Raw genomic sequence first — 14415 nt, 5'->3', positions numbered from 1 at the left:
TAGACAGTTTGGCACAGCCTGGCTTGGGAGGGAAGGACGGGACCCGCAGCCCATCCTCATGCTGCCCGGAGGTCTCTGGGGAGCAGACCTGAGGGCGCTCTAGAAACGGGCCGGCTTCTCTGACTGTGGGTGCGGTGCCTCCCCTGCTTCCGTGTGTCCCTCGGGGGCCTGTGGGCTGTGGGTGCAGATCAGAGCAGATGACTGCTCACAAGCACCCTCACACTCTTTTCCTCAGGGAGCTGGTTCTCCCGTTACAAAGTCCGTTTTGTCCCCGTCTGGACCAAGGGGCAGGGGAACGCCTCGTGGAGCAAGGTGGAGGGGGGGGGGCCTGAGCTCCCTGGGGGCACGAGGGAGAGCTGGAGGCGACCGGGCCCTTCCCCTGCCGCCCTAGGAGATCATCCTGAAGCGAGCAGCTGACATTGCCGAGGCCTTGTACAGCGTGCCCCGCAACCACAACCAGATCCCCACCCTGGGCAACACCCCCGCGCACACGGGCATGATGGGCGTGAACTCCTTCAGCAGCCAGCTAGCCGTCAACGTGTCAGAGACCTCACAGGCCAACGACCAAGGTACGCCGCCCTGCCGGGGCAGGCCCCCTTCCCTGGACACGCTCCCAGGGACAGCTGAGACTCCGCCGCAGCTGCCCACGTCCTGGGTCCCGCGGGGAAAGGCGGGCCGCGCTCCGCTCCCTGCGGCCCTGCCCAGCGCGCGTGGGGCGGGGCGCGCTCAGAGGACCCAGAACTAATTTGTTGCCACGGTACCTGGCTGCCACTCAGGGTCCTGGTTTTTGCTAGCAGCTTCTTTGAGAGGCTGGGAGGAGCCACAGGACTGCCGTGGTGTAGGAAGTGGACGGGACCCTCCTCGGGTATGTCCCAGGGGTGGGACTGGGAAGGAGTAAACGGAGAGGAGATCCCAGTCCCCCCACCCCCAACCCCCCATCTCCGGTGCACCTGCTCCCGTCCCGCGGTGACCTGGCGGCCGCAGGTCGCTGGACCCTGTCCCGAGAGCCAGTTCTGAGCAGGTCTCAGTTCTCCCTCCCTCAAATCTGTGCAGGCAGTGGTCTCAGAGGAGGCCTGGACCGCGCCGGCGCCGCTCGGCTCCGGTTCGTGCGCCCTCCTGCGGCGGGCCTGAAGCCACCGCGCCTCACCCCTCCCCACACTCACGGAAGCCGTAACCATACAAATGAAGACCCCCAAAACAGCCCTTCCTGGGCAGTTACGGCCACAGACAAGCTCTCCCTGTCAGCCGTGGCATTTGAAGGTCTGAAAGTTCACCTAGCGTGGGGGGACAGCCCCCGAATCCACGCTGTCGGTAATTGCTTCTAAAGAGAAACCTGAAAGCACCTGGCGGTCAGATCGAAGCGCGCGGGGCCGGCTGTCGGCCTGGAGCAGGGCCGGCGCGATCAGGCGATCGGAGCTGGCTACAGGCGCCAGGGCAGGCGTGGAGCGTAAGGTCAATGAAAAGTGTTGCATATATGCTAGAGATTCGCGGGGAACCCCCCCCCAAGTGTGTCTCTCCCTGATAATAACGTTATTTTTGGCCGGGGGGGGTTTTAACAGTCGGCTACAGTCGCAATACAAGCAGCGTGTCCCCGCGAGGCTACGTCCCCAGCAGTACTCCCCAGCAGTCCAATTACAACACAGTCAGCACTAGCATGAATGGATATGGAAGTGGCGCCATGGCCAATCTAGGGGTCCCGGGCTCGCCTGGATTTCTTAATGGCTCTTCCGCCAACTCTCCCTACGGCAGTAAGTGTCTGTTTTTGTCACACGTCATCACGTAGATTCGTGTTCACTACCAAGTCAAATGTGTGCATTGCTTGGCTGTTCTGTGATGTGAGCTGCTGGGTCAAAGGGAGGGTGGCTCTGGAGGCTGGGTGTCCGTGTGGCGACGGTAAATTGACCTGCGGTGGGCCCCCCCGCGAGGCCACGTCGGAAACCTGCACAAAATGGGGCTGCCCGATTGGAAATGAGAGGCCAGCACGAGAGTTTGCCTGTTGTCCAGAGAGTGGCCAAGCCGGAAGCGTGTCGTGCTTGTCGCCCCGACGCTCCAGGCGCGGCCCCAAGAGCTCTCTCTGTGTCGTGTTGCCGCGCCCGGCGCCGCGCGTCCTGACCGTCTGTGCTTTGTTGCAGTAGTACCGTCCAGCCCCACCATGGCAGCCTCTTCGGTCACCCTCCCTTCAAACTGTAGCGGCACACACAGCATTTTCTCATTCTCACCTGCCAATGTCATCTCTGCAGTGAAACAAAAGAGCGCCTTCGCGCCCGTGGTCCGGCCCCAAGCTTCTCCTCCTCCCTCCTGCACCAGCGCCAACGGGAACGGACTCCAAGGTGAGGGGTGGCGTCCTGGCCCCCGTGTCCCCCCCGAGTGCCGCCGGCGGAACTCTCCCCCAAGGGCAGGCCAGGCCGGGCGCGGGGCGGGAGCTCCAGCCCTTCCTCGGGGTCCTTGCCCCGCCATGGCCGCTGTATGCTCCCCGTCGCTGGGCCGCGATATGAGCCCCCCCCCCCTTCCCGGCCCGGTATCCACGTGAACGAGCCCCCTTTGCTTGCACTCAACTGGTAACAGACTCTCGCTGGTGAAAACCATCGCGTCCTGCTTCCAACCTCACCCACGTGTCCTTGTGGTGAAGCGGCCCCTCCCCGCAGGAAGGGGAAGCACCGGGGAACTGTGCGAATGCAGCGGGGGGGGGGGACCTGGGGAGGGCCCTGTCCAGCCACTCAGCAAACAGGCCTTCAGGGCCGTGGCTCGCCCAGTGAGAGCAGGGGGCACCCCGCCTGTAGCACCTGCACTTGCAGCCTCCTTGCTCGCACGCAGCAGAGTAGCCTCAGGACGGGGATGGCAGGTCATCCTGTCACCTGCAGAGCCCAGCCCCAAGCCAGCATGCTCTCCGTGTCCTGAGACGGAGTCTGCCTTCTCAAACCTGGCTGGTATAGCAGACCCTGGGCCACCAGGCTGTGCTGTCCTTGGAAAGGGGTGCACCCAGACTAGGGCCATGCATGCGTGAGCACCGGGTGGGAGTCGGTTTTTCTAAGTCCTCTCCTGCACACACTCAGGAGGGAGCAGGGCTGGCCCCCAGGGCAGGGGGAGGCACCCCGTGGACACAGCTGCGCACAGATGGGGCCACGTGGAGCAGGCACCCCGTGCCTGCCCAGGGCTGGGTCCCTCTGGGCAGCGTAGGCCGCACCATGGCCTGTGAGGTGTGCGGCGGGTGGGCCACGTGAGTGCCCCTAGGCCTCGTGATCTTCCACGTGGCTCTGTGACTCACGGGGGCCACAGGCGCTGAATTAAGTGGCCGTCATCTGGCCTCTTTCAGACACCACCTTTGGTATATGCTCCTCCCGGTGAAAATCAAATCCAGTTACTCCTTTAAAAAAATGAATCCATTCAACCAGTATTTACTGAGCACCTACTATGTACCAGGCTCTCTGCTGGGTGCTGAGGACGTTACCGTGGAGAAGACAAACTGGCCCTTTTGTGAAGTCGGTGGCATATTTCACTTTGATGAACTAATGCTCAAAAAAGGAACTGGAAAGGTATCCGTGATTTGAAATAATTGTCTTCCCAACATCTTAGTGTATGAGAGGGACGCCCAGGCCCCGTGTGCCGCCGACCGGCCTGAGGGCCCGCCGCGGCCCCCAGCCCAGAGCTGCTTGCGGGCCCGGTGGTGGCCAGGTGCCACGGCCTGGCCACCGTCCGCACGGTGCGGAGGCCCATGGGAGCACGGCGCCGCCTGGGCAGTGTGTACCCACACGGGTCTGCCAAAACCATAACGTTGTAACGGTGAGTCGGAGAGGAGTTAAGGCTGTTGAAATTAATGAACTGGGAAATTGAAGCTCACATCACTACGTGAACAAATGTATTAATATGTTCTACATAAATTAATGAGAATGATCATTCTGACAAAAACAACACTAAAGTTAAAAGATTTTAAATTATATTCGTACCAGGAGTTCACTGGAAAGCGTCCGCTGTGCTTGGCATTTTAGCACCAAGTTTCTTATTCCGAGAGGGGCGGAAAGAGCGCCCTGAGGCGGGGCTGTGACTTGGGTCTCTTCGGGGCCTTGGCCTTGAGAGGGTAGGGCAGGTGGGCTGTGAGCAGCTTTGCTCCTGGAGAGCCCGTGACTCACCATTACGATACGGAACGATCAGAAGGAGGTCAGAGGCAAGGGCTGAGAGCAGAGGGGAAAACTGAGGTGCATCCAGTTTTCACGGAGGGAGCGAGCGCGGCACCCGGGTCCCACCGGGCCAGCCCCGGCTGGCGTCACAGACGTGACCACAGGTTGGTTCACATCTGTCCACAGAGGTGGCCTCTGGGGAGTGTGGGCCTCCGTCTGCTATAAACAAGCCACCAAGACCCGTGGGAAGCGGCAGCCTTCCTGCGCATGAAGGCCAGAGCTGTTCCCTTCCAGAGGAAGTCTCTGAGGAGGGCTGCAGCGTGAGAGGTCGTGGGGGCGGGGGGGGTTTGTCCCCACACGTACCCCGGTCCCATGAGGTAGATGCCCCCCCCCCACCCCGCGCCTTGACCAAGCCCACGGCTGGTTAGCGGGCGCTGCGCACGCCCCACGTCACTGTCACCGTTGAGTCAAGCCCCAGGCGAAGGCCGGCCGGCCCGCGAGAGGGGCGGCCCAGTAACCTGCTCGCTCTCTCTTTCAGCTATGTCTGGGCTGGTAGTCCCGCCGATGTGAGGGGCTCGCCTTTCCGCCCGCAGCACCCAGCACCAAGGACGGACTTCAGGGGACACGTTTAGTATATATGAGCTGCTGCTGAAGCCATTGTCTGCAAGCGCATCGGCCGCGGTGGAGATGCTACAAGAGACTTTGTTTAAAGATTTTATTTAAACTATTAAGAATCAACATGCAAACAGCCTACTTCTTCATGAACAATTCCATTTTATTGACTGAACTTTTCTCATATTTTCACATTTCTCAGTCCTGAAGACTAAGGAAAACAAAGCGACGCCTATTTTGTATAAAGTTTCTGACTCCGTCTTCGCTGTCTAGTATTGCTATGTGTTGGGAGAAACTTTGTGAATGCACCATTTCGATTATCATGAAACACTGATGAAAAATGCCTCCAAACATTTTTCTGTGCTCATACTTAGATTCACAATGGTTGTGTATCTCTATAATGTGAAATATTTTTTTGTGGTGAAAAAAAAAAGGGGCCAAGGAGGTGTGAGCCATCGAACTGGAAGAAAGGAGGACTACGTCACTAGAATTCGGGGCGGCAGGGAGGGCGGGAGGGTTGATCATTGCTTAACTTCATCTTAATGAAATTAAACTTTGTAACTTATTGTAGTTAGAAATTGTAACTTTGATATTGAATTCTCTTGCCTTCAACAAGCACACTGACAGAAAAAAAAATATGCTACTGTCTGTTGGTTAAAATATTCTCCCACTGCTAGAGCTTCCTGTTAAGCGAGTGTGATCTGCAACATTTTTTCAACTTTTGCTAGCACTGTATACTATTGCATTCTTAGGCTACTGTGAGGTCCATGTTTCTTGTACCAGAAATTGTCCTTTTGACTTCTAGCTCCTTCTTCCCTAATGTGTTTTGTATGTGGTTATAAAATTGTAGACTTTTGTGATTTTGCCAAAGTTGTAGCTAAATATTTATACACTTGTCTTGAATTTTTTTCAGATCCACTTAAATATTTAGAAAAAAAAAAACACGTTTTCTTCCTTATGTGTCTCATAAGGAATAAAATGGTCTCCATTCAACACTTTTCCATGAACACTTACAGTTGCTAAGGGACTTTCTTTTGTAACATATCGATTATAAATATTGTATTTATCTTTGAAATTTTGTACATTGCTTTTCCTGCCATTTCCTTTTTCTTGTCTGTATTGGTTTTTGATCGTGGCCTGGTGTTGGGAAGAGCATTAAGCCAAGAGCTGTCTCTCTGCCCTGTTTTGTTAAAGTGAACCGGTGTCCTTGCATTTCATTTGTACTTCAAAGATTTGCTTTTGTTTAGACTTTCCATCCTTTTTTTTCCTTTTTTTTATTTTGAGGAAAAGTCAAATTCATTGTTTATTTTTATATTATTTTTAAGTTATCTGAACAAATACTTTTGAAAAAAAGTTCGTTGTATAGTCAAAACAAAACGGTGCCACTCGGCTGTGACAAATCCTAGTAGATTCTGTGCATGTGGAACAGCAACGAAGAGCGGACACCGTTTGGGGCTGTGTCCTTATTTTATTTTTCTGTAGAATGTAAAAAGTCATTTTAGCTGCCACCCATGACTTTGCCACATAGCTGAACTGTGTTTACTGGAAAAATTCAGAGGCCTAAAGTTTAAAATAAAATTTACTTCTGATGTTTTAATTAAAATGTTTGCCACATTAACTTCTCTGATGCCTTAAAAGTGGACTTCTTTAAAGAACCTTTGTGCTATTTTATCACAGGCTCACGACACAATTGTTAATCGATATTTCATTTGGAGATTTACGGTGTCACACACACACACACACACACACACACACACACACACACACAAAAGCACAAACCTGGTGTTCCATGTGTCGCTCCTTTCTGCGTCTGATTCTGCTGCGTTGTGTGTCCTTCTGGGCCCACCTAGGATCCAGAGAGGTTTCAGGGAGAACCAAAATCACTGCTGGCTTTTAACTTTTTTTTTTTAAACAGTGCTTTTTTTGTGGTCAGACCCAACAGCACCGTCTATACTTTCTAAACCGGGATGACCTCCTTCAGGTACCGTGCCTGTTCGTGCCAAACCCACAGTGAGACCAGGAGGGTCAGTCTTTCCCCTTTGTGTTAAATGCTTCGCAGACACAGCACAGCAAATGTTTTGCAAATTGCAGCAGAAATCAGATTTAAATCAAAAAGGAGGGACTTTAAAAAACTTTCTTGACAAAAAAGAAAAAAAAAACCACAAAAAACAAAACCATGCACAACTTAGGAAAGTGTTCATTCAAGGGACTAAATGAAAGAAGCAGAATGTTCCCGGCGGTCAGGCGGGTCGCAGTCCGGCCCTTTGACTGCTAAGGCTTAGCTACGTGGGAAAGCCTGAGAAGTCACTTTGGAACTAAATTGCCTCCGTTTTATTTTGTATAAGTAAGGATTTGATCTAAAAACAAGCTCACGTGTACATGTTAAGAACGTTTGCAAGTTTCCTCATCCCTGCACTCGGTTTGTGTTTTAGATTAATTAGTCAATGCCCCTCATCACTTCATTGTCTCAAAATTGAGCGCTTCACTAAATGGTAGATTTTACTGTTAAAGACCCTACAATAAGATTGTTTTATCTGTACATTTTTTCAGATATTTAACTGTATAAAAATGTTCATTTTACACAATATTTAATTAAAGTATTTCTTGTCTGTGAATTTCACTTTGGGTAATTTTATCTGTTTTGATTACAATGAGTGACAAAACGCGTGCACAAGTTACACTGGGTTCGTGGTGGTAGGGGGTGGTGGTGGTCCTTTGCACACCCTGGGCCCCAGGGCTGTATCTTGGCCAAGATAAAATTCATGGAAGAACCTTTCTACAAAGTTCTCAGGCCTCTTCTAACCTGCATAGAGAAATTCTTACAGTTCCTGGGATGGCCCGGGTGCCCAGAGGGACCATCTGTACGTATGTTGCACTCAAGCGTCTGTACATGACTCTGTGTCGGACACACAGACCACAGCAGCACCGTGGCGCTTAACCAACCACGAGCTCCCCCAGGCCCACCCCCGGCGCTCCCGCCACTGCTTCCAAACTGGAGGGCTTGCCAGGTCGAGAGCAAGTGCTCAGGCCGCGTCAGACGCCTGCTCCTCCCACCGTCCCCACTGAGCGCACTGGCATCAGGCTCTGGACAGGCAGGCAAACACCAGGGGCCCAGACCGTGGTGCCGGCTGGCATCTGACATGGGGGATGTCATCACCAACTCTAGGCCCATGGCAGTGGCAACACAGACCCTCTGAGCTGCCTCCGCGCTCTGCCTGGGCAGGGGTGGGGGGGGGGGTGGGCGGCATGGTGGTGCGTCCAAAGGCACCAAAGCTCGTGAGAGCTGCCCTCAGCACTGGGGTTCTAATTTACACAACCAAGCTCAGCTCCTGCGAATTCTCGGCACGCCCCTTCCAGCTCATTCTGGATTTTTCACTTTCTCCTCAATGAAAGGCTGGTTTTGCATGTTTTGGCTTGCAGCTCTGTAACACATACACATAAGTGTGATCCAAATTAGTACTCACAAATGTCATCTTAATTACTTGTTCTGCTGAGCAAAACAGGAAACAATTATTCAAAACATAAAGAAACTTGTGAATACCTTTTTCTCCCGTCAATGGCAATCAGGTTCCTTTGGCTGCATTTTTGTCTCAGCCTTAAAGAGATAGCAAAGAAAAAAAAGAGGCTCTCGGGGTACAAGGCTGCCGGCTGCCCACCCTCCCGCCCATCCCCCCCAGGGTCCTTCCCGAGGTGCTGGGGGGGCCCGCTGGGGACCAAAGTCCCCTCCTTCCCCACTTGAAGCTGGTGCCAGAAGTACCAGCCCTGGTGGCGGGGGCGGGGTGGGGGGGCTGCCTCCCCAGAGCTGGCTCACCAGGGCCCTACAACCTGGGGAGAAATTGTTTCATGTTTGTGTTTCGAATCAGAAGCAAGAACTGCATTCTCTCCAAATGTATGCCAATTATTATCAGGCTGCCTTTTAAGGTCTTTCAAGCTTTTAAAGATTATTCAAAGCACTTGAAATGGGCTTCCATCTAATGCCTCATTTCATTGCATTAAACAGCCTAGTTAATAAAGAATCGATATATTCAAAGGGCAAGGTTATCTTTTGTCTATAAGGGGTGGTGTCATTCTGAACCTTTTATAGTTCAAATGCTGAAAAAGACCTCATGAAATCCATACTCATCAAGTGGGTCACTGAGAGCAATAAAGAGGGAAAGGGGAGGCAGCTGAAAGGGAAGAAAGGCTGTTCTCCTTTAAAACAACTCAGCCTTATCTCCTCGCTGGGAGCGCCCAAAGAGGTCCTCCAAAAATGTCAATTTCTCATCAAGACAAGAGGCCCCGGTGATCATTTTTTTCCAGAGAATACGTACAATTAAGAGAATGCAGAGGGGTGGCTGTGGCAATGATTTGTAGCTGCTTCTGTCCCCACGAGCTGCGTGCTCCCTCCCAGCAGATAATACGAGTTGTTGATAACTCGAGTGTCAATATGCCAAAGAGCGAGTTTTGAATGTGAGTCCTTGTGCTCTGAGCGGGCCTGGCCGATCCCAGGCCCCGATAAGGGCCCAGCTGCCAACGGACACCACAGGTTGGCCCTCACAATTAATGCGATGAATAAATCACACAAAAGAGTCGGGAGGCTTTATACTCAGTGAGACAATCCCCTGTTTTACCCTTCAAGGATTCCTTTTATGTTGGAATAAGGTTGCTTTTAATGAAATTTAAACTCATCAGAGGAAATCAAAAACCTCCAATCAGATTACAAATTGATTTTTTGGTCATTTGTCATTTCCCAGTTTCACAGAGAGCAAGTTGCCAGTCTGGTGCTGGGGAGCCAGTGTGCCCCCAGCTCCCAGCCCCTGACGCGCATGCAGACTCAGACATGGTTCTGACTCTCCCCCCCACCACCCCGCCCTGGTCCAGCAAAGTGAACCCATCACACAAATGGGTACCATTCAGCTCAGGACCCAGCTGTGGCATGACCTGGGGACGTCCATCGTCCTTGGTAGAACTCACAGGGATGGCGAGGTCCGTGCTCACGATCCACAGATGGCCAACAGAGACACGTTCTCTTGGAACTGTAGTAAGTTTTGGTTCATACCCACCCACCGTCCTGAATCGGCTCTGTGCCACATCCATGGGGGCCACGGGGAACATCCAGGCCTCATACACTGCAGCTTGTGATCTGGGGCCAAGAGGAAACATGGCCAACTCTTGCTCAGCCCAAACACTGGCTCCCAGGCACAGGCTGCCCTTTCTCCCAGGCCAGCTGAGGGGGCCTTCCCTGTGTGCCCACCAAACCTGGGAGCTTCCCAAGGCCACCAGTTGCTGGCCTCCCAGGGTTCTCCCGTCCTACCCTGGGTGGACTCTGAGCTTCTTGAAGACAAGACACAGCCATGCCTTCCTCAGCTTCTCGTTCTACACTGGGACTCCCAGCCCAGGTCAGAAGGCACAGCCCAGGGCAAGATCAGGGTAGGCACTATTTCAGGAGGAGAGTGAACATCATTTCTGATTCAAGAATCCTTGGAGACCACCTTTTAAAACATAAGCTCTAAAGTGAGTTGAGCAGCCCACACATTTTTGAAGAGCAAACAAGCACCACACCGCATGCACACTTGCCATGGGGGGCGGGGGGGTTTGCAGGTCATTTTAGCAGTCCCACGGAGCCCGTTCCTCCTCTTAGGTGACCAAACTGCCATTCAGAGAGGCTACACGGCCAGCCCAAAGTCACAGGGCTGGAAGGCCCAGGGCTAGAGGCTAAATGAAGTCTCTAATCTCCCAATCCTGCCCTCTTCCCACTGACTTCGGTTTCAGACACCTTGGGCAGGGGAGGTGGGTGCAGAGAGAGTGAGCGACTGACCGTCTGGATGGAAGGAGAACCACCACACCTCCTTGGGAAGGTTCCAAGCAGGCTCAGGGAGGACACATGCCGCCCCCAGGGCTTGACTCAGCCAGACCATGAGATGGAAACTGGCTTGTGCGGCCATCGTCAGCTGAAGCTCTGCGGGGTCTTTGCTTCTGGACACAACCAATGTCACAGGACCATGATTCCAAAACCGAAGGCAGAGGTTCCTCCCCAGGGCCTTTGCAACAAATGAGGGGGCCTCAAAGTAGCTGTTTCCCTAGTGCTTCTCCACCAGCATCCTTGGGTCACCATGTGGTCCACATGGGGCCGGGGAGAACAGGGTGCCTGTGCACACAGGGCGCCCCTGGAGTGCACATAGCGTCCGCAGTGTAAGCTGAGCGTGGGAGCCCTTCACATGGTGCACGGGTGGGGCAGGAAGGGGCACTGAGGCAGTGCCAGAGGGACGGGGCTGTGAGGCCTGTGCCACCGGCCAACGCCCCAGCCCCAGGCAGGGCTCTGCCAAAGCTTCTGCCACGGTCAGCAGAGGGGCAGGATGAGGGAGAGAGCGAGGAAAAGATCACCAGAGGTTTGGCTATAGCAGGATCAGAATGAGCAACAACAAAGTCAGAGGTGTCGGCCGGAAAAGAACAGAAGCGTCAGAGGGGAACTCGGGCATCCCGGGCATCTGCCCGCTGCCCCATCAGACCGCTCCCACCACCGCGCTGAAGGCTACAGACAGCCCCCTCACCTGTCAGGGCGGGGTGCCTAGCTGAGCGCAACTTGCGTTTCCAGCTACAAGAGACAAGCCCTGCACCTTTACTGTGGGGCCGCAGAACCTGGGCTGGTCTGGGGCTGGGGCCACCGGCAGAGACAGAAAGAAACTTATGACAATGACAACAAAGGGTTTATATCTCAATATACAATGAGCGTTTGCAAATCAATAAGACCAGATACCCTGAAGAAAAACAGGCAAATTCACAGTCAATTCACAGGGGAACAATACAAGTGATTGATAAGCTTAGGAAAACATATTCAACCTTACTTAAAAATGCACATCAAAATAATGAGATGAAATTTTTTTCATCTATTAAATTAGAAAAGATTTTACTTAAAAGCTAATACTCAATCCTGTTGATGGAGAAATGGGCATTCTTAGAGTTGTCGATAGAAGAGTAAATTGGTACAGCCTTCTGGAAATCAATTTGACATTATATCAAGAGACTTAACAATGTTCATACCCTTTGACCCACTAATTCCACTTTGAGGAATCAATCTGAAGGAAATAATCAGAGATTAGGCAAGATTCAAGTGCAAGACTGTTCACTGCAGGAATATGTATTTAAAAAAGTGGAAAGAACCCAAATACCAGAAAATAGGAATTGTTAACTGAATTATGGTATAGCCACATAATAGTATATTATATATTCCACTAAGCCATTAAGATCATGCTTTTAAAGTATATTTAATAAAACAGTAAATACTAATGATATAAATTTAAGGTGAGGCAGGCACGTAACACTGGGGGTATAAGATAATTCAAAATTACCAGTTTCTCTGTCAAGAGAAGGCAAGAAAGATATATAACATATATAATATTATAGAAGAATCCATACTTGGAAGAAATAGCAGGATGATAGTGGGATCACTACTTGGTGTGTTTGGGAAGTGGAAGCTTCTAGAGGACACCCAGAGGTACTGGGGTGCTGGTGCTGCAGGGCTGCGGAGACTGATGTGGGTGGTCAGTCGGGGCTCAGACAGGGCCGGACTGGGGAGCCCAGGGCCACGGGGTCCCAGGGAGGCAGAGCCCAGGGGAGAGGCTACAGTGGAGTGCAGCGTCCCTCGAGGCCTGATACTGACTTCACGATCACCTGAACTTCCTCGCAGGGATTTCTACTGCTAGCGACCAAACAACTACTGACCAAATGAGGGAGAAAACTACACTATTTGTTAGCTAACTACAAGTTAAACAAAATCTTGAAAGAAAAAATAAATAAATAAAATTAGTGTCCTGAGAAAATCCAAAAGAACTTAAAAAGTATTAAATTCAGTAAGTGGAATTTAGTAAGACTGATGAATACAAGGTCACATACAACCATATTTTGGTAACAGTAGGAATTTAAAAACAGTACACCATTTATAGCACCATAAATAATACCAAATACCCAAGAAGAAAGCTACCAATGTTATATAAGATGTCTTCCCAGGAAACCTTACAATTGTTGAGAAATGTTTAAAATCTTAAGAAATGGAGGCATAGAACACTTTCGTGGGTTGAAAAATTACATGTTGAAAAGATGCCAATTCTCCCTAAAATGACCCCTGGACTCTGTCTCAATCTCAATGCAGCTCCGGGAGCTCCTTTCCTGAAGCTGAGAAGCTGATTCCAAAATCTACATGGAAGGGGCGCCTGGGTGGCTCAGTTGGTTGGGCGACTGCCTTCGGCTCGGGTCATGATCCTGGAGTCCTGGGATCAAGTCCCACATCGGGCTTCCTGCTCAGCAGGGAGTCTGCTTCTCCCTCTGACCCTCTTTCCTCTCGTACTTTCTATCTCTCATTCGCTCTCTCTCTCTTTGAAATAAATAAATAAAATCTTTAATAAAAAAAAAAAAAACACTCCAAAATCTACATGGAATTGTAAACGACCACGAGAAGCCCCAGCAATCTTGACCCAGTGGGAAGCCTGAGGTCTTGAACCACTGTCTTACTCAGTTTGGGTAGCTGTGACAAAATCCCACACCCCAGGGGGGCTCAAACAGCAGACCTTGATTTCTCCCAGTCCCAGAGGCTGGGGAGCCCCAGATCCAGGTGCTGGCAGATCTGGTTCTTGGTGAGGGCTCTCTCCCTGGCTTGTGGACAGCGACCTTCTCACCGTGCAGAGAGAAGAGGGGCTTCAATCTCTTACAAGGACTTGACTCCCATCATGGGGCCCCATCCCAGGATCTCATTTAAACCTCATCACCTCACATCATGTTGTGGGGTAGGGCTTCAACATTTGGATTTGGGGGCACACCTATTTAGTCCCTAGTGCTACCCAAACAAAGTTCCTTATGGGGCCACAGTAAGTAATACCACTTGGTGTTAGAGCAAGACTAGCAAACAACTTCCTGAAGCAGAGTCCAGAAGCAGGTCCGTACACACAGCCCCCTGACTGATAATACAGTTGACACAGCAGTGCAGTGGCAAATGGGGGGTCTTTTCAGTAAGGTGGGCTGAGTGAAGTGGATAGACATATGCCAAATACTGACCCCCTCACACATGTAGGTGCAAATCAGGATGGCTGGGCACCCTAAGAGGGGGCTCCCTGGCTGTGAAGAGGGGAGAACAGTGTTCAGGGGTGGAGGGTCAAAGTCAGGAGAATATCCAGGGCCTCTGAACTGAAGTAGCAATGAGTCGGAGTGATGAGCCCCCACCTGCCTGGGCATGCAGGTGAGGGCTGCAACATGCAGGAGGCAGGAGGCTCCCTCACGGGGTAGGACAAAGCCCAAACCCTGCTCCCCTCCATCTAACTGCTTAGACAGGTAGAGACTTGGCACTTTGTATCAGATCAGCGCTGATCACGCGAGTGCTCCAGAGGCTTTCAAGAAGACCTGTGGTTTTATTATCGAAAGGAATTAAAGAAGACCTAAGTAAATGGGAGAACATCACATGTTCATGATCGGAAGACGGTTTATCGTTAAGATGACAGTGTTTCCCAATTGATCTCCAGGTTCGAAGCAATCCCTATCGGAATCACAGCTGGTTCTCTGTAGAAACTGACAAGCTGATCCTGGAACTCAGATGCTAGCGCACAGGACCCAGAATAACCAATCTCATAAAAGAAGAACAAAGTCAGAGGACTCCACTTTGATTTCAAAACTTACTGCAAAGAAAAAGAAATCAAGACAGTGTCGTCCTTGCATAGGGTAC

At 51.6% G+C, this 14415-nt stretch overlaps 1 protein-coding gene across 15 annotated transcripts in view; it reads left to right on the top strand.

Moving 5' to 3' along the window:
• EBF3 (EBF transcription factor 3) overlaps positions 1–7342 on the top strand; it is a 126971-nt gene extending 119629 nt beyond the window's left edge. For 4 of the 15 annotated variants that reach the window (XM_027596731.2, XM_027596732.2, XM_027596730.2 and 1 more), the window contains 5 exons: positions 392–569; positions 1560–1748; positions 2133–2330; positions 3421–3533; positions 4654–7342. In XM_027596731.2, coding sequence (XP_027452532.1) covers positions 392–569; positions 1560–1748; positions 2133–2330; positions 3421–3533; positions 4654–4671 — 696 coding nt within the window. In that variant the 3' untranslated portion in view covers positions 4672–7342. Of the gene's footprint in view, positions 1–391; positions 570–1559; positions 1749–2132; positions 2331–3313; positions 3534–4653 lie in introns of those variants that run through there. The other 11 variants (XM_027596738.2, XM_035724312.1, XM_027596735.2 and 8 more) reach the window with 8 other exon arrangements.
• Positions 7343–14415: the final 7073 nt, after the last annotated feature.

Source organism: Zalophus californianus, chromosome 15, assembly GCF_009762305.2.
Source record: "Zalophus californianus isolate mZalCal1 chromosome 15, mZalCal1.pri.v2, whole genome shotgun sequence".
Classification (NCBI taxonomy): domain Eukaryota; kingdom Metazoa; phylum Chordata; class Mammalia; order Carnivora; family Otariidae; genus Zalophus; species Zalophus californianus.
This window is presented reverse-complemented; position numbering and strand designations above follow the sequence as displayed.